The 23,565-nt window shown below is 42.3% G+C and overlaps 1 protein-coding gene across 4 annotated transcripts; it reads right to left on the bottom strand.

Moving 5' to 3' along the window:
- Positions 1 to 278: 278 nt before the first annotated feature.
- Positions 279 to 23,536, bottom strand: AREL1 (apoptosis resistant E3 ubiquitin protein ligase 1). 4 transcript variants are annotated; one of them, XM_060272664.1, is made up of 20 exons: positions 23,345 to 23,536; positions 16,528 to 16,775; positions 15,529 to 15,588; positions 14,968 to 15,194; positions 14,001 to 14,238; positions 13,715 to 13,884; positions 13,458 to 13,638; positions 13,035 to 13,282; positions 12,595 to 12,672; positions 12,036 to 12,177; positions 11,192 to 11,313; positions 8,550 to 8,625; positions 7,934 to 8,043; positions 7,247 to 7,426; positions 6,985 to 7,110; positions 6,690 to 6,819; positions 6,485 to 6,543; positions 4,418 to 4,507; positions 3,460 to 3,635; positions 279 to 3,265 (listed from the first exon to the last, which is right to left on the bottom strand). In XM_060272664.1, exons 3-20 carry the CDS (start codon positions 15,542 to 15,544, stop codon positions 3,163 to 3,165), a joined length of 2,472 nt encoding a protein of 823 aa, XP_060128647.1. In that variant the 5' UTR covers positions 15,545 to 15,588; positions 16,528 to 16,775; positions 23,345 to 23,536; the 3' UTR covers positions 279 to 3,162. The 4 variants fall into 4 exon arrangements, with proteins under 4 accessions (XP_060128647.1, XP_060128657.1, XP_060128650.1 ...); XM_060272674.1 differs by lacking the exon at positions 23,345 to 23,536 and adding an exon at positions 16,098 to 16,192 and having other exon boundaries at positions 16,528 to 20,262; XM_060272667.1 differs by lacking the exon at positions 23,345 to 23,536 and having other exon boundaries at positions 16,098 to 20,262.
- Between the last annotated feature and the right edge of the window lie 29 nt (positions 23,537 to 23,565).

Raw genomic sequence — 23,565 nt, 5'->3', positions numbered from 1 at the left:
TTGTGAAGCCAGCTTTTCACTTCAATCCTACCCAAGTTCTGGCAAGTGCCTCAGCAAAATTATTTTGGGAGTGGGCTTCAAACATTCAAGCACCACTGTTGGTTACATTCTTTGTGAAACTTTGTGAGTAATTTGAAGTCATACTTTGCACTACAACAGAGTTGATGCCAAAATGTCAGCAATAAAATTGTCTTAAGAAATGGGATGGAAACTATTCAGAGCAGCCTTGCATGGAAAACACTACAAAAGCAATTTTCATTATATATGACAAGCACACCAAGTTTTAAATATTTTATTTATTGTACAAACTATTTACAGAATAATCTATTAGAGGATTACATAATCTTGCTTAATTCCTTTTGGAGCTGGCTATCTGGAAACAGGCCTTGGCCAAACTAAAGTAATAGGTCTTGGTTTCTAAAACATGCAAGATAAGTTCTCAGATGCAGGCCAAGTCCTCTGGCATCCACAGCAGCTCCAGGTGAAAGAGATCTACTTGAGACTGTACCATGAGCACAACCGCTATCCTAGAAACCAATGCACTTAACAGGAGATGGAACAAATTAGGGCCAATGAAAAGAAACAAACCTCCTCAGAAGTCACGCATACACACAGTATAGATGGCTGGAGCACAGCCCGTACCATGTCTTCGCACGGGAATCAGGGCAACACACAAGGTTAGGAAAGAACAAGTAAGATTTAGGAAAATCAGAGCCTGTGCACTGAAATTATAAAGCGTTGGGAAGAATGGACCTGCTGATGATGGGGGCAAGAGTAGGAGAAAACACACAAGTGCATTATTAGCTAAGAACTAGCAGCATCCACCACTGCTCTGACTGTGCTTGTGTAAAAAGAAAATCCTTCGCATCTGCAAAGAGGCAAGAAGTGCCAAATACATTTTATTAGGTGAGTGGTTTCAAGCAGAGGATGTCTGCTGAATATCCAGCCACTCAGTCCTCAGTATAAAAACAGCTGAGCTCTAAAGAAGAAAGGAGGGGATTCCTGAGGAAGATGTAGCAGAACCAACCTTGAGCCATGGCTGGAAAAGCCTCCAATAGACCAGGGAACAAGACAAAGGACTGGAACAGCACCAAGCAGCACCCTACAACCATCAACTGGCTGAGCTGCACAGCATAACCTCCTTTTGGTCCCTGGGGAGAGGAGTGGGTAGCGTCAAAAGGCATTCAGGAGCCCTAACTGCACTGATTACAGAAGCCGCCCTTAGTGCAATAAGATGGCATGTACATGCTTTTAAAAAGAGCAACTGCTTAAAGGAGGGGGAATATGCCTGCCATGAAGGAAAATACAGTGGTGGTCTCTAAAAATGCCCCAAAAGGAAGGGATTCCTGAGTTGTCCCAATACTCAGAGTTCTAACATTTTTGGCAAAAAAATGGCTTGAACTTCTACTTAAGCAAGTTTGCAAATTGTCTTTTCCCCTCTGATCTGCGAATGATTCCGTTTATGTTGGGGGGCGGGTACATCTATCTAAAAATAATAATAGCAAAATGTGTCATCTGAAGAAGGATATAGCCCCAATCTATGGCAGAATGATTGGACTAAAAATGCTGGCACAACTATAAATTGTATTTTTCCTATGTTTGTTCTTATGAGACATCCAATTAAGAGTCTAGTCTGGGGGTGGGGACTCCCTCAATCCAAGCAGTCATATTGTAGGCTCCTCCCATTTAGTTACAGCCACCAACATCTCTCTCCTGACCAGGAGAAATGTACTTCAGGTGCCAACAAAATATTCAGTTCACAATCCAATCACATTTTGGCTTTGTTGACAAAAAAAATGGCTAGGCTGCTAGCAGGGATCCCTGAATTCCCACTCCTTCATTGCCAAGGAATGGGAGCAGTGGAAAGGACATGTTCAGAATTAAGAGATCAGTTGTACATGACAGCTCATATTGGCTTCCTCATGTAGTCTGAAGTGTGGGTAGTGCAATGTGTTGCCTTGCAGACCCACTTCATTACTGCCTGGACAAGCACCCACAGTTTAACCACCCCCCACTCCAAATTTCATGGAATGCTCAGAACACAAAAAATAGGTTATGGGGGGGGAACACAGGTAACAATACCTTATTTAACAATTCTCTGCCCGAAGCATGCTAGAGAAGACTCTGGCTGTCATGTGGGAGAGGTAGACGCCTGTCTGTGTAGAATAAGAGAGAGAATGAGCTACTGGGCCCAATCCAATACTGATCACCTCACTCTACCTGCATACAAATGTATGTTTGATGCATACAATCATAGCTGCCTCTTGGCCTACCACCACCACATTCTAAGTACCCCAAAAGGTCAGTGCTAGCATATGCATCAGACCTCAAATAGATACATCCATCCATCCTCTGAGGAAGGGAAATTAGTTGGATGGTAGGGAAAATGAGTTCCTGCCAAAGTTCATGACCATGGTCAGAAATAGGGATGGGAGGAAAATAAGTTTCTTCCAGTTCCGTGGCAAAGGCAACAGAAGCTGCTGCCACTGCAGAAATAATATCCTGTTGCCAGCTCTTGGTAGAGGTAGAAAAAGGTCACTGTCAGTATCAGCACTAGTGATCCAATGACATAAATGCTGCCTTCCCTCTTCTGCAAGAACAAGTGCTGGCAGCATCCAGGGGAAAGTGGCTAAGAAAATAAAAAAGCAAGGTGGGGGTGATTTTATGCCTTCCAGTAACATCCAAGTGGAAAGGGGATTAACTTGCGTGAAAACTTGGGCAAAGGCATGGAAAAGTATTAAGGCTTCCCATAATCTGGGGATTTAGAGCTCCATAGTGGTCCATTCATCCCCAAAGCAACTGGAATATTGTAAGTTACAAATCTCCTCCTGTACCAAATTAGAACTCTTGCTTATGAGCTTTCTTCCTTCGGAAAACCAGACAAGTCCTGTGAAATGCAAGTACCATGTCACCCCGAGAGAAGAACTCCACTCCATTTCATGTACCATACTGGAAAGGGGAAGGGGCAATATGTGCTCCCAATAATGTACTTCAGACATGGAGAGGCCTCCATGTGACATTGCAGATTGACATTTCTGTTTGTGTGGTGCCTCTGCTCCGTTCTCCATTGCCCTTAGGCTGGGCATGAGACTGGACTAGTGAAGTGGGGCTGGGCAATGCCCTGAAGAATTAAGGAAGCGAGATGGACTCCTCCTGTGGGAGTCAGAGCATGCCAAAACCCTCACAGCCCTCGCTGATGGCCAGCTGCAGCATCTTGTGCACCTCTTCATAGGAGTCGTAAGTGGGGAGGCACAGCTGGTTAAAACTGAAAGAAAGAACAAAACTAGTACATAGCATGAGACATGTACACATAATGCTTTCAGCATTTCATAGGCAAGGGTAACCCACTTGAGCAGTTATATGGCATTGAAAATTATCTCAAAATTCAGCATGGGCAAGATCAATGGACAGCTGCTCATGATCCATACAAAGCTTGCTGCAGATGACACAAAGACTCACCAAGTATGGGCTGTTGGCAGTGTACTGTGCGTCGGAGCTGCAATGATCTGGAAAGATGGGCAAAGTGCAGCAAATCCTCCAGGAGGCAGCTGAGAAGAACCAGTGGTGAACTGCAACAGCCTGGCCAGTTCTTCTTGTGTGAAACTGGAGACCACTGTCCAAAACCACCGCATAACCTGGAAGACACAGCAAGAGGTATGGGAAACAAGGACAGTGAAGGGGAAAAAACCTACTAAATTTCTTGCAAATCACCCAGTTGTGAGGACAGGCCAGAAAATGAATTAATGTATGCTACCATAATCACCGCAGGTGGTGCTGTGGATTAAACCACAGAGCCTAGGGCTTGCTGATCAGAAGGTCGGCGGTTTGAATCCCTGCAACGGGGTGAGCTCCCGTTGCTCGGTCCCAGCTCCTGCCAACCTAGCAGTTTGAAAGCACCTCAGAGTGCAAGTAGATAAATAGGTACCGCTCCAGCAGGAAGGTAAACGGCGTTTCCGTGTGCTGCTCTGGTTCACCAGAAGCAGCTTTGTCAAGCTGTACGCCAGCTCCCTCGGCCAATAATGCGAGATGAGCGCCACAACCCCAGAGTCGGTCACGACTGGACCTAATGGTCAGGGGTCCCTTTACCTTTACCATAATCACACCTCCCAAAGCAATATTTCACTTTAAGCTCCACTGCTACTTTTGATGTTTCTCTGGGACCTTTTTATAACAACAGCAAAAATGTTATGTAATAAAATTACAGGAGTGCACAAATGTTTGCTGTTGCTAAGTAACTTAAAGGTCTGGCCCAAAGGAAGCATTGCCCTTAACTGAGAAAGCATAAAAGATGCATGTATTTCATGATGTGCTAAAAGCCAACCAAAGGAAAACAAAGTATTATTTCCTCATGAACACATACATAATCACAAAGTACAACCAATCCAGTCTGGTAGAGCAGGCAATTAATCTTTCCTACCTTCTCTCGGAAGTGCCAAGAACCTCCTACTACTACAGCATGTGCTTTGAAATCACAGACACTGATGTCTCCAGTACCACACATCAGCAACTGGAAGAAAATAAAGTTTCACAGTCAGAGTACAGTTGTGTTTTTTCCTTTAAACTAGGTACCATTCAATTAACATAGTCAGCTTTGTATCTTTGATGCTCAGAATTAAAACCTAGAGTTATCACTCCTTCTAGGTTTTAAAACTTTCTGCTCTAATGCAGCATTGGGGACTCGGTAACTTAAACATGTGTCCAAATTACCCTTGTTAACTATTACAGTATGCAAAGTTCTGGAAAAAGAAGAAGTCTAATGACATTATATCTCAGGCGTGGCATATACTGTAGGGAATAGCAGGTAAGGTACAGAGTGAGAAATAATCAATCTGAACTAGAGCACTAGAGTGTTGTTTAACCTGCAGGGTTGGATAGGAGACTTTTCAGTGCTGGGGTCATAGAATCAGGCAATTGTTGCTTTATTATTACAAGGCAGAGGAAGGGAAAAGCAGAGGTTCAACTGGATTGGGAAGGCACTTGAAATTGCCCAGCAGACCAGTAGAAACTACGGTAACTTTTGAGTGAACATATATTTTGTGCTGGGTAAACGTTTATCTAGGTTATATGGAAAGCCTCATAAAAATTGGTATGGTTAAAATTATGTATGTTACTACCGTGTTTCCCCTTTTTTAAGACACCGTCTTACAACTTTTTCCCCTCAAAAAAACACACGGTGGCTTATTTTCAGGGGGTGTCTTTTTTTTTTTTTTAAGTGCCGGTACAACTGGGTCCCACTGGCTCAGGACGCTTGGCGCTCTCTTCCGCGTGCATTTTCTGCCTCTTCTATTCTCTCCATTTCCCCTCCTCCCCATCCTGAGTCAAGGGCTCTCCTTCCTTGGAGGCTTCTAAGCAGAGGCTGGATGCCCACCTGCCTAGGAGACAGACGTGCACAGGGGGGGGGGCTTCACTCTGTGAGGTGGATTTAAACCTCGTAGGATGCCAGAGCAGGAGGTATACACGAAGCTGCCCATCTCCCTCAGCAGTTTTAGGTGCTTCTCCTCCTGCTTCGGCTTGGCGCTCGCCGCCATGGCTTCAAAGGCAGCGGCGGCCGGGTGTGTGCGCGCGCGGAGGAATAGAGGCTGCTCCCCGGGCTCTCTCATGCTGGCCGGGGAATGGGAGGGAGGCCGGGACCCGTCCCGCTCCAAGACGCTAGTGAGGGAAGCGCGAGGGGGACGAGGCTAGGGCCTGCGCCTCTGGCGCGCACAACCCCAACTGACGGACCGACGGAAGGAAGAGAAGGGAGGGGGGAAAGGGAAGGAGGGGGAGAGGAGCGGCGTCAGGTCTCGGCGAGGAGGCCGGGGCAGCTGAATGACGAGCCGAAGAGGAACCTGCGCGGCACCTTTTCTCTGTCGGGGGGGGGGGGGAGAGACGCGATCACAAACAGAGAGAGACGGACGCGCACACAGGGCGGGAGAGAAAGACGCACGGGGGGGGGGAGAGACAGAGAGACAGAGAGAGAGAGACAGACAGAGATGCACGCACGCACACACAGAGAGAAAGAGACTGACACCCAGAGAGAGAGAGAGAGAGAGAGAGAGAGAGAGAGAGAGAGAGAGAGAGAGAGAGAGGTGCTGCTTTGCGCTTTGTCAGTGCTGCAGCCGCCGCCGCTTCCGAGCGCCAACCCGACCTGGCAGGCTTCCTCCTCCTGCCACGGCCTGCATTGCAGGAGCTGGGTCCTGCTGGCTTCCTCCTCCTGTTGCGGCCGCCGTGCTGGGTCCCGCTAGTTGGCTGGGGTGCTCTGTGGTCTTGCTCCGCACGCCGTGGAAGTATGGCTTATTTTCGGGGTATGACTTACATTTCTCAAACAATTAAAAACCCTGCCATGCCTTACTTTTTGACTACGTATTAAAAAAGGGGAAACACGGTATATCCATACGGGGAATGCTTGTGAATGGTGGTTCCCCACCCTTCCTTACCCCCAGCTATCTCACATTCATCTGAGGAAGGTGTAACAGTATCAAAGACAGCAAATATCTTAGTTTACCTCAAGTTCATTTTCATCAAAAATAGCAAGGAGGTTTTCAGGGACCAGTTCATTGAGACCTAGAAGATGAGATCAGAATAGATAAAAATCATGCCAACCAGGCAAGGGCATCAACAAAGCACAATTTGTTGTGCCTTGTTTAATGTAAGTTATATTAAGTTTGAACATTAATTTTAAAAAAAGTGCAGACCATACACCACATTACCTTTCAAGAAGTGTTCCACCTCCTCTCTAACCTGATTCGCCAGTCTGTACTGTGCAAGCAGATTCAGGTAGAAAATTTTATTCTCATTTGTAACTGGCATTTGAGCACCACCTGTTACCAGCTCAACCTCCTGAAAACAAGGCATGAGAGAATTTATGAGTGGAGTCCTATCTACTTTATAAATCTACACAATGACGAACCCTTCACATCTTTCCCCTCCTATTGAGACACTGCTCCTTTCCCCATTGTGGATAAAAGGATTTCAAAATGCACCATCCTAACCAATGGCTCTTACCTTCTCAAGTTGTCCTGATCTGCTGTATTTTTCCTCAGCAAAGACTAGCTCCATCTCACTCACATCATTATTCAGGATGAAACAGACTTTAGATTTATAGAACTCTGGGTCATCTGTCTCAAAATACTAAGAGGAAAAAAACAGAATGGGAAGTAGATAAAGAAGGAGAAGGACAAAAAATAAATTTAGTTTGTGCTGTGGAATCGTGCTTGGTCTCTGCTTTTATACCCAAAAGCAGAGCAAAACCCACAGGCAATGTTACCTTATAATGCATCCGCAATCCTATGATTTGAGCCAAAAAAGACCGGGTGAAACGAGCTCTCACCAGCTGCTTGTAAGCCCCTCCCAAAGATGACTCATAGAGGCACTTTCCAACCAAGCGCCCTGCGAATTCATACACTTTCAGCCGCAGAAAAGGTGACCGGTTGGGGTTGGGATGTACCTACAAACAAGGCAGCTCACAGTTACTGCAGCAATTACTACAGCTTAGAATTAGCTCTAATTTAGAATTAGATTTAACACCTGAAAAAGCCCCATGTACTCTTCTTGTTGTACCCTGTGGTCAAAGATCTTCATATCCTTTAAAGATTGTTTTTCTGAGTGTATTCTCAACAGCACTGAAACAGGCATGCCAGTACACAAGCATGCCATATATAGTTTGCAAAGAAACAGTGTTACTTTCTATATTTTAGAAAAAAATTACTTAGGAAATTAAATTACAGATTGCAGTTCTCATACCTGCCATAGAATTTATCTGTACAACTCATGACAATTCATCTTCCAATTTAAGTTTGCCTTTTAGTACCCCCATGAAAGAGGCAAACCAATTCTCTTTCTGCTTACAGGACAAACTAGAAAAAGCCTGAAAAGGAATGTGAATTCTCAACAGAAAACATGAACAGCTGCAATGCTTCCTATTTACACCAATGAATGACGGGAAAATACCAACCAGAGCTTGGTTGTTGTCACTGAAGCGGGTAAAAAGTTGATTGGTAGTGTCAAATAAAGCTTTACAGATCAATTCAAACCACTCTCTGCGGGGACCTCCCCAGTCCAAGGCTAGTACAAGACAGAACAAATCAGAGACCAATTAGATCTTGAGGTAATCCTATGCCTTCTAAAACACACCTCTCAAGAAAAAAACTCTTCACTTTAGAGGGAGTACCATACTACCATACATACTTTAGAGGGAGTACTGTATACTATTTATATGCAGCATGATTTTTATCTCCTTCTAGCACACCAGGCTTCTTATATTCAGACAAGATAATAAAAGGATGTAATGTAAATTAGCTGGATTGGGATTCACAAAATCTGACCAGGCCAAAGACCCATCTAGCTCAGTATCCTGTTCTTACAGTGGCCATGGGCAGCTTGCAAGCAGAACTTAAGTGCAATAGCGTTTTCACTTAGCTTTACTATATAGTCAGTATGAAGGTGATTCGGGAATAAATCTATAGATGCTAGTGAGATATTATGGAAACTTCAGGAAAAAATGGTTGCTAGTAGTAGAAAACCAAACTCTTTTTTTTGGGCAGCAATAATGCAATTACAGGTTAACTCACCTTCTTCATCCTGGAAAATCACTTCAAAGTTTTTGCTCCAGTCAGAAACAGAAAAATTCCTTGTTGCCCTCAGTGACTAGGAACGTAAGGAAAACACAGTATAAACTGATGTTTGCAACCAAGAGGCTAACACAAGATACCATTTTCAGGAACAGGCAATTCTCCAATACTTATTTCTGCTGCCTTCTCTCATCTGTAGATACTGCTCTTCAGTGGAGAATAGTAGTATTATTTAATACTCATCCCCCTCCAGAGTTTATCTTCTAGAGTTGGCTTAAAATACCACTTACCATTGCCTCTGTAGGGTCACTTCTTTGGTACTCAGACGCAACTCCCAAATTCTTCTCAGTAGCATTTTTGCATGTCAGTTTATCGTGTCATTTTGCATTCTGTTTTTATTTCTAATGTGTGTGTATATATATCTACCACATACAAAAATGAGCATACACATTCATGCTGTATAAATATTTTGTCTTGTTTACAGTCAAAATCACTAATGGACCTATATCCCTCTTAATTATAGTTTATATAGCCTTTATTTGCTTTATGGCATCTGCTAATCTGAGAATAAGTCTTTACTCCTTCCAAATCGTAGGCTGTAATCCTACACACTTTCCTTTTGAGCAGTGGGACTTTCAAGTAAATATACTTAGGATTGAGATATTAGTATAGAAAAGCCAGTCCAAGGTTTCTACCTCTTGGCCACGTTGGGTTTATGGTTTGGCCTCTATATATATATATATGCAAACAGAAAAATAAATACTTATTTGTACCCTGCCCATCTGATTGGGTTGCCCCAGCAACTCTGAGTGGCTTACAGAACATAAAAAAATATAATAAAACCTTAAACCTTAAAAAGCTTCCCTATACAGGGCTGCTAAATGTTATATAATTACTCATCTCCTTAACATCTGATAGGAGGGCATTCCACAGGGTGGGTGCCACTACTGAGAAGGCTCTCTGCCTGGTTCCCTGTAGCATCACTTATCGCAGTGTGGGAACCCCCAGAAGGCCCTCGGTGCTGGATTTCAGAGTTGGGGTTGAACAATGGGGTGGAGACGCTCCTTCTCTTATATAGGGCTGAGGCCTAGCGTGGGGATTGCCTCAACCCTCTTGCGGGATGACAAGCAGAACACTGCTATCATCTCATTGTAAAGGTGGAGCTTACAGTGAGAGAAGGATGATCTATGGGAGCTGTAGGAAACCACTAGTTTCAGGCACCAATCCATGTTCCTTTTCATTTGCAAACTTTTAGTCTGTTACATTCTTATACTGGAGAGGGCTCCATGACCAGAGGGCTGCTAGCAGAAGAACAGAGCAGTTTGTTCATCACACAACAGAAAGCAGCATTTCCATATTAACTAATCCTGATTGCCTTTCATATGTAGTATTTTGTGCAAGGACAGTGCAAACAGTTGTTTGCAGAAAAGAGGAGAAATAAGGAGAGGAGGATGAGGAGAGTGAGAGAAAAACTGAATGGGGGGAATAACACAAAGAAAAGGAAGGTTTTGCCCACTTTGGGTGTTGACCCCACCTGCTGTGATCTAAGGTAATGTGGCTCCTGACATGAAAACGATCCACACTACTGATCTATAGGGACTGAAAGTGGCGGTTTCCCCCCAATTATAAATCTTTGAAGAGCTCTCGTCCTCATTTCCTAAGTGCTCACAAATAAGTGTGTTTCATGACTTGCCCTCGTGACACATACTCTCATTTTAATGCACTGCTCCCTCAAGACTAAGCTTGCTTTGAACAAAATATTTAAAACGCCTAGAAATGTCAAGCCATAGAATCTCTGTTCCATTTATAGCCACAACAAAACCAGAAAACAAAAAAAAAAGCCTATGGCAACTCTTGGCTCTGATGTAGTAGACAGTCAAATGATTTAAAGCCATTTGCTGCTTATCAGTGAGAGCACATCCTCTGGTTTACACTCACAATAATCTTCATCTTCCTCTTAAAATGTTTTGGTTTCCCCCACCCTTGGAAGTTTAATTCCCTTGATTTTATCTGTCTGCCACACTAAAACTAATTATGTTGTAAGAGCTTGCATAACAAGGAGACTAGGATTCACGTCCTCCTCCCCCTTCCCCAAACTTATTATTTATGTATTCCTTGGATTTATATACAGTACCACCTTTCTGCCAAGGCACCCAAGCTGGTTTACAATTCTAAAACACTAAAACTAATACATTATATAAAATGTAGAAGTACAAGTGTCATTCAGCAAACTGGGAGTCCTGGCCTGGGTCCCCTCACGGAATGTGGGTCTTTAGCAGTTCCAGCAGAGGTGGGGGAGCAGCTGCCCAAGCATCTCTCTCAGGCTGTTGATGGTTCTGTCAGGAGCTGATGGTTTGTGTGCTTCCTGCCCTGGGCTGCCTCGCTTCTCATTGAGACTTTGCCACATTAAAAGTGACTAATAGTTGGTTTAACGCAGACTTCTCTGGTCATAGGCAATTAAATATTTTAAAGGAAGATGTAAAATAAGAATATGTGTGAATAAACTATCACCCTGAATTCATATCACTCTAGTCCATTCTGCAGCTCAAGGTGAAAGAACATGAAACAGGAAGGAAATGATCTACAGAACTTCTCTAAAAATATGCTACACTCCAAGCTTTCTGTATCACAGACACACTCACCGATTCCAGAAGGTTGTGGCGGCTGACTTTTAGAGTAACTTTTGAATGGGGCCTCTTCATGTGCACCTGGCGCAGCTCCCTCTGGAAGAAGTTTACTTTGTCCTGAAAGGTCTCTGAGCCTCCTGAAACCAACAAGCCCATTGTCATATCTGTTTCCTTCAAAACGCCTTACAAGGTCATATCCGTTTCAGAAATGTCATAAAATATGACAGATTATCATCCCAAAAGGGGTAAAAAAATTCAGTACAAAGGATTTGAGGAAACAAAGGGATACATATCATAGTTTTAAAAAAATTGTAAAGACTATTTTGTGGAGACAGAACATAAACACTGCACTCATTAACATTTCCTTGTCTCTAGTACTTCCTCATATCTGTACTTGTGCACACACTGGCTCTATCACATACACATGGGCTCTGGGTTTAAACCTCCCTATTCTGGGACCAAGCTGGAGAGGTTAAATAGTGCTTTTAAACAAATATATTTAAAGAAGTTAGGAGGGGGAGGGAGAGAATGGATAACCTCAACACATACATAGATAGTTCTGTGAACTCTTCTCAAGAGATATCAGGAAGAGAACAATGGACTGAAATTTATCAAGAACAGGGGAAACGTGTTTGATTGCTCTATAATAATTACAATATCCTAAATAAAGCTGAACTACTCAACATTTATAAACAAACATTGAGCTAAGAAGTACACAACATAAAAAGGATGCAATCCATTATGAAGATGTTTTCAGCCTACACCATAGAATGGCAGCTGTCCTCTGTAGTATGTGTTATGCAAGCTGTGATGCATTAGATACCATGCAACAGAATTTTATGCCCCAGACTCTCTTTACCTATATTTTTATGCAGCGATCGAATGAAAGTTGCCGCCAAGATGTTCCTCTCCTTGCAGCTCAGCTCTACAGGAGGCTGAATCCCATCATCCACCACTAACGTCAGCAGTTTGTGCACAGGGTCAGGACCGTGGTAAGAAAACTAGCAGCAAAGAAATGCAGGAAAGGGCGGGGAATCATTTACCAGAAAGCACAGCACATTGATCAGATGTGGCAAGGCTACCCACTGGGCACATTTCCTTGCCCCTCTATCTGCTCAGAACCAGTTAATAGCAAAGCTGCTGGCAAGCCTACAACAGAAATGAAGGTTTTATAAATTGCAATTCCTGTAGAATGAGCCTCAGTACATGCTTCATTAGGGGAGATGGGGAAATTACAAAGAAAAAAAGAACCTGAAAGCTATATTGCAGGATGCAATATAGAAAACCACAGCAGGCTCCCAAGCAAATCTAAGAACCTAACACTGAAAGTTTTCAACCTTATGTGATTAGGCTGACAAACGGAATATACCTTTCACAAAACAAATCCAATTATTCACTGGGGAATTTCACCTACATACCTTGGTGCCAGGACATACTCTGAAGGTAAAGAGGCGCCAAGGAATGATCTTCAAGTAGAACTCCTTTACTGAGAATTGCTTTGAAGTAAAAGAACAAAAACAACGGAGAGTCACATGTTAAAAAAATGAACGAATCTGAAAAAGAACTTGAACAATGGTCAACTCCATTTTTTCTAACAACCCAGCAGCCACCATAAAATGTAGCCACAGGTCAGTTCTCTGGTTGCAGAGCAAGAATCCAAGAAGTCCTGAACAACTTTGTCTCCAATATATTCTTGGAAAAGTATACCAGCTGTTTCATAGCACAATACACAGTCCCTCACAACAGTAAAAATGGCCAACAACCATAGGGAAATGGTTCCTGGAAGCCGATTGATAACACAGCCACACATAATAGCAATAAATTATGTGCAACTAGGGAATAGACAAGCTAGTCTTACCTTGGGTGAAACATAGCAATACACTTTTTTTGGCTTCTTCACTTTCTCAGGGGTCTGGCTGTCAGAAGGAGAGTCTTCATCCTCATCTTCAGTAGCAGTGGAAGGTCGGCGCTGAGAGGAACCCCAATGCAGGGGTGGAAGTTGCCACTGGGTATTGGCATAGCTACTAGCGTTGTAAAGGTAGGCCTCAAAATAGATACTGACCCCTGAGGTAGAAACATTTCGCTCCACGATACTCTTTTCATTCTCTGCAAGATACAAACCTCACTTGTTATGAGGCTAAAATGTCAGACTGATACTGCTGGATGACAGGCAAAATGCAAATGCAATAAATGAAATACATATTAACTTTCAATGGCTGGCAACAGCATCGTGGGAAAGAGTTAACATGGAAGTAAAAATAATGTATTTTTCTAAACTTACCATTTAAAACAATTATATCGAACTCCCCATTGCTAATAGGCTGGCTTTGGTAGGAGATGCAGGCACGGAAACATCCCCTACGGAGTAGGGTGAGTCTCAGGAAAACTTGATAAGTCTGTCGATTAGACACCACAGACTTTTCAAACAAAACATCAGAAGGTTCTTCTTCTTGGGGACCAAGCTAGACAAAATGAATATAAGTTAGACTATATCAGTGTATTCCAGTCTTAAAGAAGATAGAGCAGAGATGGACTCACCTCATGGATTGAGAGGCTGTAATTGTGCTCATCTATCAGTGATACCGAGTTACTGGTAGGATTATTATACTCATCTCTAGGAACTATCTGCAGAGTGTGAGGCTGCCCACATGTCAGCACCAAAGTGGAGAAATGGCAAACAATTTTGGTTTTCGAAGGAACCACCATTCCTGAAATAAGGAACAACACCTAGCTTAGACTCACATGTAATATTACAAGGGGCGTATTACAAAGACATGCTTTCCTTTCTATGCCTTGGCTTGTTATTGGCCCAAAAAGGCCTTACCTGGCTGAAATACTTTGTAGTAAGGGCTATATGCCACATTCAAGCCTCCAAGTTTTATGCTGATTTCATAGCGCCCAGCCTTCCGCACAGTAAATGCCACCTTCACCACATTGGAACTGGGCTCCTGAAGTACTTCCTGGGTCACAGGAATATCCATTGCTAGCTCCACATGGCAGATGTGAACTCGCAGGCCCACAGGACGAAGAGCAGGGAAGGGCTGGCCATTCTTATAGAATAACTGCATGGGGATTTAAAAAGTAAATGCAAAACAGCATCTTAACATGCCGTATCACAATTAGTGCCCAATATTAGGGCAATGAACGGAACTGTAATTATTGAAGAACTTAAGAACAGCCCTTGTGGAACAGACCAGAGGCTTATCTAAACTGGCATCCTGTTTCCGAGAGTGGCCAACCAGATGCCTGTGGAAAGCCTACAGGTGGGACATGAGCACAATAGCCTTCTCTTGTTGTTGCCAGTAACTGGTATTCAGATTTGCTGCCTTTGATCATAGAGGTATTATACCAGCCAACATGACTAGTAATCACTGAGAGCTTATTCCCTCTGCGCTTACAACATCCCTGATATAAATGCTGGCACCATTTGCAAAAAAAAAATCATGCCCAATCATGCTTCAAGATATGTGCCCACCAAATTTTAAATATGCATACAAAGCAAATTCAACATAAACAAACCCAGAAGGAAAGAGCAATACTAGGTTTGACCTGTCTAAACTTAGCAGTCAGAAGCTCACCCAAACTCACTGCAAAAGCAAAAACGTAGGAGATAGCCTCAATATACTGCCTAGTCTGTGCTGTTGATAACCACCAGCATTCTAGTTGTTCAGCCGAAGTAACAAAACTGGCACAAAACCTCCAAGGAACAGTCCCATAATCACTAAAGAGGTTTGTCTTGAAACCTAGATCCACTCCTCAGGTTTTCATGGAAATAGAAAATATTCACTTACATGTACTCGGAAGGCCATGCTGTGGCCCACCTCATAGGGGTCCTTCCAGTCCCAGAAGACTTTGCAAGAGCGGGGGTCCAAGTAGTTGCCTCGCACGTAGTCATAAATTGTCCGCTCTCCTCTGCGCTCCCGGTCCTCATGCTGGAGGAAGCTGACTACACGTGCGGCAAGCTCAAAGAGGAACTTAATGGTGAAAAAGAAAGCTACCACAGATACTGTGATCCCACCTATAGAAAGGAAAAAAATACACTGTAGTTATTTTATTTTACAACAAATTGTAAATTACACATAGTTTATTATATTTTACCCCCATGGCATGGAAGTATCATTTTAATGTTCTACCTCAGGTATTAAAATGTCTGCCTCAAAGACTGCTGTCACCACAACAAAAGCTAAGGAAAGAAACTGAGGAAGATTCGAGACCAATGATAAGGCTAGGAGAAAATGGCATGTAAGTTAACAAACACAGCATTAGCAAAACAGACAATGAAGTCCACATGAATGAATTAAAAGAAGTTACAGGCTTCTTCTGGATTTTGTAAAAATACTTTATTTGCTTACCAATAACGTAAAACATCAGGTCCCTTCAATGAGAGACACAGCCGAGGATCACAGCTGCATCTGGAATACAGAAAGCAGATTTAGCTCAATATCCCTTTCACTCTAAATCTCGCAATAAAGTGTTTGGTCCCTAAGAAAATGCACCAAACTTCCTTTTTTCTCAAATCTGCCCTCCATTTAAAGAAAAACAAATAAAATTAATGTATAACTGTTCTGCAGCACAGAATTACAAAGCAAGGTAATACAAACCAATTATTTTGAGTATCAGAAATTGAAGATCACCGAAATTTTCCAGTGAAGGTTAGAAAACAAACATAGGTAAGTCCATTTCTTACAGAGCCATATCTTACTTTTAAATTTGAACAAGTTTCCAAAGCAGCTCACAATATTAACTTTAGAATAATTTAAACAATAAAAATGAAATACCAGAGCAGCAGACAGAAGGAATAAATGCACAGAAGCAGAATCAGCAACAACAGAAAACCCAGCAAATAGTACCGTAAGTACAAGTGTACTTAGCAGTGAATCATGTTTTATTAAGAATTTTGGTCAAATAAAGAGGTCTTAACCTGAGACAAGTCTCTCTGAAACAAGTATTCCATAAATGGGTCATCACCATGCACCACCAGAAAGGTTGTCTCCTCAGTTGTCACCCACCTCAGCTCTACAGAAAGGGTACCAGATAGGTTGGCATATTGAATTTTATGGCACATCAACTCCTAGGCCATATTGTGCTACACACAAGTGTTACTGTAAATGCATAATTCTTTCATTAGCAATTTGTTCCCAATAGTCCAGTCTTAAAAAGACAGCAATCATCTAGAGCAACATATTTTATAGCATTGTGTTAACAGAAGTAGCACATAAACTACTGTATGCTGAAAGTCATACTGAGCTTTATTCCTTTCTGACCGGCAGTTCTACTAAGCTGCAGTTCACAGCCCACACAGCTAGGTTCACCACCATTTCCCACTGATTGGCCAAGGAGAGGGGGCATACCTTTACACCAGCTCCCATGCCCTGAAAGACAATAGGGGAGTGTCCATTCATCAGGAACTTAGTTCAGCATGCAGAAACCAGGAAAAAAGCAACAGAAGGGAATGTCATCATTGAGACAAATAATCCTGGAACTTGCAATACAGGTTCACAGCTCGGGAGTCAAACACAGCAATTAGGCAACTATCCCAAGTAGTGGCACTCTGCATTGTCACACTATGCAGCCCTCAAAAAACTTGCTAGGAGATCACCTGAAGTGAAAGACAAATACATAATCAATACATGTATCAATTTTTTTAAAATATGGACAAGAAAACAGTTCAATAGCACCACTTCAGTTCTTAAACTGACTGAGCCAAAATCCAAGCATGACATCAGTAAATAGACCATATCATATAACTTCAACAGCACTAGAGCTTGTTTATATATACAGTGGTACCTCGGCTTAAGAACTCAATCCATTCCGGGGTGCCGTTTGCACCCCGAAAAGTACTTAACCCGAGTGGCGCTTTAGTGCATGTGCGAAGCGCTGAGTACGCAAGTACGCTGAGTCCGCCGAATACGCAAGCCAAAAGTACGCAACCCGCAGCGTACTGAACCCAAGGTATGACTGTATACCAATTTTATGTTCTGAAACTTAGAGCAGCTTTGCCCAAGATGGTGTGCATGTAGGAATGTCTTATATATATATATAAAATGTACATGTGCCATAATGTTTCACAAGAATGCAGCTGAACATATAATGGATTGGAGAGAGGGGAAAGGAAGAGGACAGATGTGTTGTATGCACAGCATTCACAAAATCAGATTGTGGTAGTCCTGTGTGGCAACACTGGAAAGCAAAGCAGCAGCAGCAAAGTGCAGGGGAGGGGAGGACCTGGGACACTCAGCAGCAATGATATCCATTAGCATTGACAACAGTGTGTCTTCTTACTCAGAATGAAACAAAAGGAGGGCCTCAGAAATAATTGTTTTCAGAAATGCCATGCTAGGTTTCGTCCAAAACACTGACCGTCATCCAATTATTCTTTAGTGAGAACTATAAAGGGAATTTTAAAAAAACAAACCTATAAATGCGAAAGGGGAAAATGCACCACTACCAGTGCCTGCAAAACATTTAAACTATCAAGCAACTACTACTCTTACATGGTTAAGTATTAGCCATTTCCCCCAACTCCCAAGAGGTCTGCAGCTTTAGTAGTCTTTTGTTTGCTACACATTTCCAAATTACTGAGATAGGAAATTGTATCCAACACCTTCACTGGTTTTTAACGAATGTATCAAGTTTCCTCCTTTTAACATATCTGAGGAAACCCTACTTGCCTAAGCATTCCTTCTTTTCCTAGCTGAACAGGGAAGTCAAGATGAGCAAGATGTGGGGACACCTTCATTGCTTCCATTCAGTTATGAACTTATTGCCCTGCTCTGACTCCTGAACTGTTACTCCTTACATTTCATGTTTGCTACAGTCTCTGTATTATTATTTGCCTGATTCTTACTTACAAAGATCCTTCTTACTTACAAGAAACCTCCTCTACTTGTATGTTTTGCAGTGGGGGTCAGAAAATTTAGTTAGCATCTACGTTCTAATCCAGGTTGTGAAAAAAGTTTCATTTCAGTATTGAGGAGTAGCAGACGAAGCAGTTGCCTCTCCTCCAATATCTTTCATCAAGTCTAGGGACTGCCTACTAAAAATGAAATACTTGCTTGGGTAACCCTTGTCTAAGAGTTTCTTCACATGATATGGATTATATTATTGTCAATTCATAGTAATGATTCCAAACCTTCCAGAAATTGAGAACTTAAGAATAGTCTAAACAAGTATTTCCATGGCAGGGTTATCCCCAATGGCAAAGAAACTGGTATCTCCTTCAAGTCCATCTTCAAAAACAAGCTGTCTATTGAGCTGCTTGGAAATTCAATCAAAATTCTCCATTACTGAACCATATTAAAGGTTATGTGTGCATTTTTATTTCCAAAAATATCCCATAACACTAAAATATGGGCTTAGAATTCTCTCCATTGAAGTGATAAATGTAACTACTGAAAGAGACGAAACTGTCATTCTGAGATGCCCTTCCATTAGCATCCTCCATGCAAGATCAAATGACAGATATTTCTGGATAAATTTTGACCTGAAACTTGGCAATATTCCTTCTAATCTTTGGAGGTTAGTGATAACTCAGCACTTCGTCACTGTTCTTAGGTGCCCTATTTCAGAATTCTCCTTGCCTGAAAGGCAGTTTCACTCTGTTAGTAAATTTAACTCTGATTCATTTGCTTTATATGAAATGACAGGCAAGATGCCAGCTAGACAGATAAAAGAGAGCAAAAAGAGGTGACACATTCTCCTGTGCAGCACATCAACTGGGAGCAGCCATCAAACACACTTAGGGCACAGAGGTGCAAGCTGCTTTACTTATTTAGCCCGTTCCCAGGATACAATGACATTAATTATTAGACTGGAGAGCTAATCTGGATCATCAGACTGCTTAGAACAAGTAGGTAATGACCAGAGGAATGAATAAATCATTCAGAAGGCATTTGTTTTAGATACCCTTTCTTCAAAAGGGCTATTTTACAGATCCTCTATAACCTTCTGATTTTGCCTTGATCCCAAGATAACATGAATGATAAAACCCATTTATAAATCCAAATACTTTGAAAGCCCTATGCCATACTAGACTCTAGGAAAATCATTTGCATGCAAAGACTGTTGTTTAGAATAGTTAAAGTAGTACTAGGCCATTCAAAGTACAGGGAGGGATAGTATTGCAGTGAATGACTGCAGAAGTCACTTTTTATTGAATACCCATGTCTTCTGTGCTAAGGGTAGCAGGGTGCTGTCTTCTCCTCTGGATACTGCACTGTTAATCAACACGCTTGCTTTCAGAGCTAACTGAAAACATCAAAAATACAGAAAACAATGTCCAAATTATATTCAGCCTCAGCTTGCACAAATAAATATGGCTTCTGAAATACTACTAGAGCTGAAGCCCATCATTCTAATATGACTATTTAAACTTATAGAATCATAGAATTGTAGAGTTGGAAGAGGCCATGAGGATCTCTATTCCAACCCACCCCCACCCCCCATAATGCAGGAAGCTTTCACCCAATGTGGGGCTCAAACTCATGACCCTGATATTAAGAGTCTCATGCTCTACCAACTGAGCAATCCACTTGGGAAGTTTTATTTCCTGTAAACTGCTATCACAATTTCTATATTTAGAATCCTGCAGTGGTACCCACTCCCCTTCCACATCAAACTATAGCAACTTTTTATTCCCCATGTGCAGTGCTACAGAATAATCTGAGGGGAAATGTTCTGTCACATTGAAATAATTTACACACAGACCACAAGCAAGCAGCAATGTTTGCCACTTAGCAGGCTCAGCTAGCACAAACCTGCATTCCCACCACATGTAAATTTATAATCCAGAATGCAGTTAACAATGCAATCCTATGCATATCTATTCAAAAGGAATCATAGAATCATAGAGTTGGAAGAGACCACAAGGGCCATCCAGTCCAACCCCCTGCCAAGCAGGAAACACCATCAAAGCATTATTGACATATGCCTGTCAAACCTCTGCTTAAAGACCTCCAAAGAAGGAGAGTCCACCACACTCCTTGGTAGCAAATTCCACTGCCGAACAGCTCTTACTGTCAGGAAGTTCTTCCTAATGTTTAGGTGGAATCTTCTTTCTTGTAGTTTGAATCCATTGCTCCATGTCCGCTTCTCTGGAGCAGCAGAAAACAACCTTTCTCCCTCCTCTATATGACATCCTTTTATATATTTGAACATGGCTATCATATCACCCCTTAACCTTCTCTTCTCCAGGCTAAACATACCCAGCTCCCTAAGCCATTCGTCATAAGGCATCATTTCCAGGCCTTTGACCATTTTGGTTGCCCTCTTCTGGACACGTTCCAGCTTGTCAGAATCCTTCTTGAACTGTGGTGCCCAGAACTGGACACAGTACTCCAGGTGAGGTATGACCAGAGCAGAATACAGTGGTACTATACCTTCCCTTGAAGCATCGAGTTAAATGGGATTTACTCTCAGGTAAGTGCTGCCTATATCAGTACAAAGAACAAAAACCAGGTCTCTGTCATGTTCTCAGGTTACACTGCCCCACCAAATCCCACCTTTCATAAACATTACTAGCATTAAAACCTACCCACGTGACGCTGACACAAAAGCCTTACAGCACCTATACTATAAAGAATTAAAGTTCACTACCCCTCTTCTCTCCCTCCCCACCTCTCTTTCCCCCCAACTTTATACTGTCTATAACATTAGTGTCTCACATCAAATATGAATGATCTATAGAAAGTACTGTATGAACTGAAAGCAGAGAAACCGCATGTACTTTTGTAACCCAAGATCTTTAATAAGAACAATTTTAAAAAATAAACATGCCTAGCATTTTTTCTTCTTGCATGCTATAAAAAACTGTTACAGATGCTAAATGTAAATAAGGATTATTTTTAAAATCAAAATGAATTATTCCAAACCAATCTTCCATTAACAAGTTATACTGTTTCCACTATCCATGAGTTCATCTTCCTCCCTAAATCCCATTTCATATCAAATAAGGTAGACAAAGGAGAGCTTTATTTTGGTTCATGTAGCACAAAACTCACTTGTAGGCCAGAATAAATAAGTGTTACACAAATCATTAAAGCTAAATACTTCAAAAATAGATAAAGGTGAAACAGCCCATATATCCATAGTTACCAAGACACATCATCTACCTGACACAGTACTCCCTTCAATCTTAAGGCTCCTGATAACACTTGACATCTTAAAGAGCTGTCCTTTTAAAAGTTGCATTCTCAGCTTGCACATATGTTTATAGCTAGCAATTATGTAAGCAATTGAGGGAGGTTTTGCTTATATCAGTGTTCCCTACACAGAAGTCACTTCCATGTAGAGGTGCAGAAACTCCCTATACATTTTGTCACATGTAATGCATTTACACACTCCTATTTCACTGGATGTGTGCTATCTACAGTGCATGTACTGTACATGGTGAAACAGGCATATGTGCATTAGTGACTAATTGAGCAATTATGTATAAGCTTGTATTATAAAAGCAGCCATTTAGATAAGAGTAGCAATTTACCAGTATGGTCTTATCTCACATCAGGAAAACTGTTTTTCTCTAAATGTATTACCTACCTCTGGCAGACAGGTGGGGATCTGACTAGTCCATTACTTCCCCACCTCTATGGGCCCACTTTGACAGGTGGGCAAGGCGACACACCTAACATCATTATTATATGAGGTGATAACTTCAAAAGGGCTTGCACTTAAAATGGATCAGCTAATCAGTAGTTACAGTGCATCACACCTGCAAACCATTTCCCCCCCTCTATTGACCAGCAAGTCCCAAACTGTTCTACTACAACAGAAGATACTGAAATAATCAGATTAGAAATTAATCAGCAATTAATTGGGAAAAATCCAATGAACCATGTTCATTTACCCCCGTACATACAGATCTTCTGTATGTATGTTTCCACAAAATGCTTATTCAAAGGTCAGCTGGAAGATCATTGTATCATATTTTTTTTAACCACAGCTTGTGAAATCAGCTACACCAGGGGTTCCCAACAAAATTTTCTCGAGGACCCCTCATCAAGCCGCTATTGTGACAAGGACCCCCATTAATTCCTAATCCTAAAAGACAGGGTACCTGCGCAGTAGCGCACAAATGAAGCCGACGTGCGCAAAGCATCTTGGGGAGGTGAGCATTAGTAGAATGCGCGCGCTGCCTCTTTGCAAAACAGTAGTGTTTGTAAAGCGCCACCTAACGGCATACAGCAGAACTACTGCCTCTATCTAATTCTAGTTTTGCGCTAGACTCTGCTCATGCGGGAAGCGGCCAAAACAAAAAATCTGTTATCATACGAAATATATTTAATATATTTTTTATTCTAATAGCATCTTGCGGACCCCTCTGGCATAGCTCGCGGACCCCTGGGGGTCCCCGGACCACCTGTTGGGAACCACTGAGCTACACTGTATTTACAATGGTTTGAAATTCACCAATAGGATGTGCTTAAATTCCCTACTGGGAATTTAAAACATTTACTATTTCATTTCACACTTATAAAAGGCATGAAAGTACAGATCTCCTATACAAACTCAGAATTCTACAGACTATTACTGGATTAATATATAGGGCAATACTGACAGAACTGGAACCAAAATCAAAAACAAACAAAATCCAAAAGAAAACGGAGCAAGAAGATAAACACTTTCACAACAACTCGGATCTTTCAGGAAGAGCAGCATATTCAGGACTGAACACCATCCTCCAGATCAATGAAGAACAACCATTTCAGTGTGGAAGAACATAAATCAAAACTAGCTACAACAGGGCAGCCAGGAAACCTTTAAAGCCAGTATGGTTCCTAGAATCGTTAACGGAGACTCCCATGTGAAAGCACTGTAAGAAGCATGGCTCCTTGATTTCCTTCCTAACTTGCCCTTCAGGATAAATTCAAAGTGGGAAAGGAATAGGAAGGAGGGGAACTCTGCATACAAAAATTTGAGGGCAGTTAACTATGTGCGAGGCAGACGCTGACTATGCCAAGTGGCCACAAGATCACCCTTTCTCCTCTCTCCCAGACAAGCACTTGAGGTAAACCTGAGTCCCGTCAGGGAAAAAGACGGGGAACAGAACAGAATATTCTGGAAGGTAGGGGGAGAGGAAAGACGAGATTATGCCAAATATTTCAGGGTTTCTGCAACCTGCGTATTTGGTCCGGCGCAATCTGAAGAACGGGGTTTCAGGGCCAAACTTACTTCTTAGCCCCAAATAGAAACTAGGACGAAACCCAGCACTGGGCCCGATGCCCTCGCGGGACTCGGACCACAATCCGCTTTACATCTTATCCCTCCCCCCACACCCCGCTTTTACTTCAAGGAAATGGGACGCTCCCCCTCCTTGCGGGGCAGCGGAAGATTTCCCAAGGGCGCCGCCCCCTTCTCGGCTTCCTTCTTCGCCTCCAGCCCCAACCCCACCG

Source organism: Zootoca vivipara, chromosome 1, assembly GCF_963506605.1.
Source record: "Zootoca vivipara chromosome 1, rZooViv1.1, whole genome shotgun sequence".
In the NCBI taxonomy this organism is placed as follows: domain Eukaryota; kingdom Metazoa; phylum Chordata; class Lepidosauria; order Squamata; family Lacertidae; genus Zootoca; species Zootoca vivipara.
Note: the sequence above shows the minus strand (reverse complement) of the source record. Positions and strands in the feature narration are given on the sequence as shown.

What these genes read in the sequence shown, in the direction of transcription:
- AREL1 (XM_060272664.1), bottom strand. An exon ending in GCATGGCCTTCCGAGTACAT is followed by an intron (nt 14,239 to 14,967) that starts GTAAGTGAATAT and finishes ATCCCCATGCAG; the next exon opens with TTATTCTATAAGAATGGCCA. An exon ending in ATCGCTGCATAAAAATATAG is followed by an intron (nt 11,314 to 12,035) that starts GTAAAGAGAGTC and finishes TGTTGGTTTCAG; the next exon opens with GAGGCTCAGAGACCTTTCAG.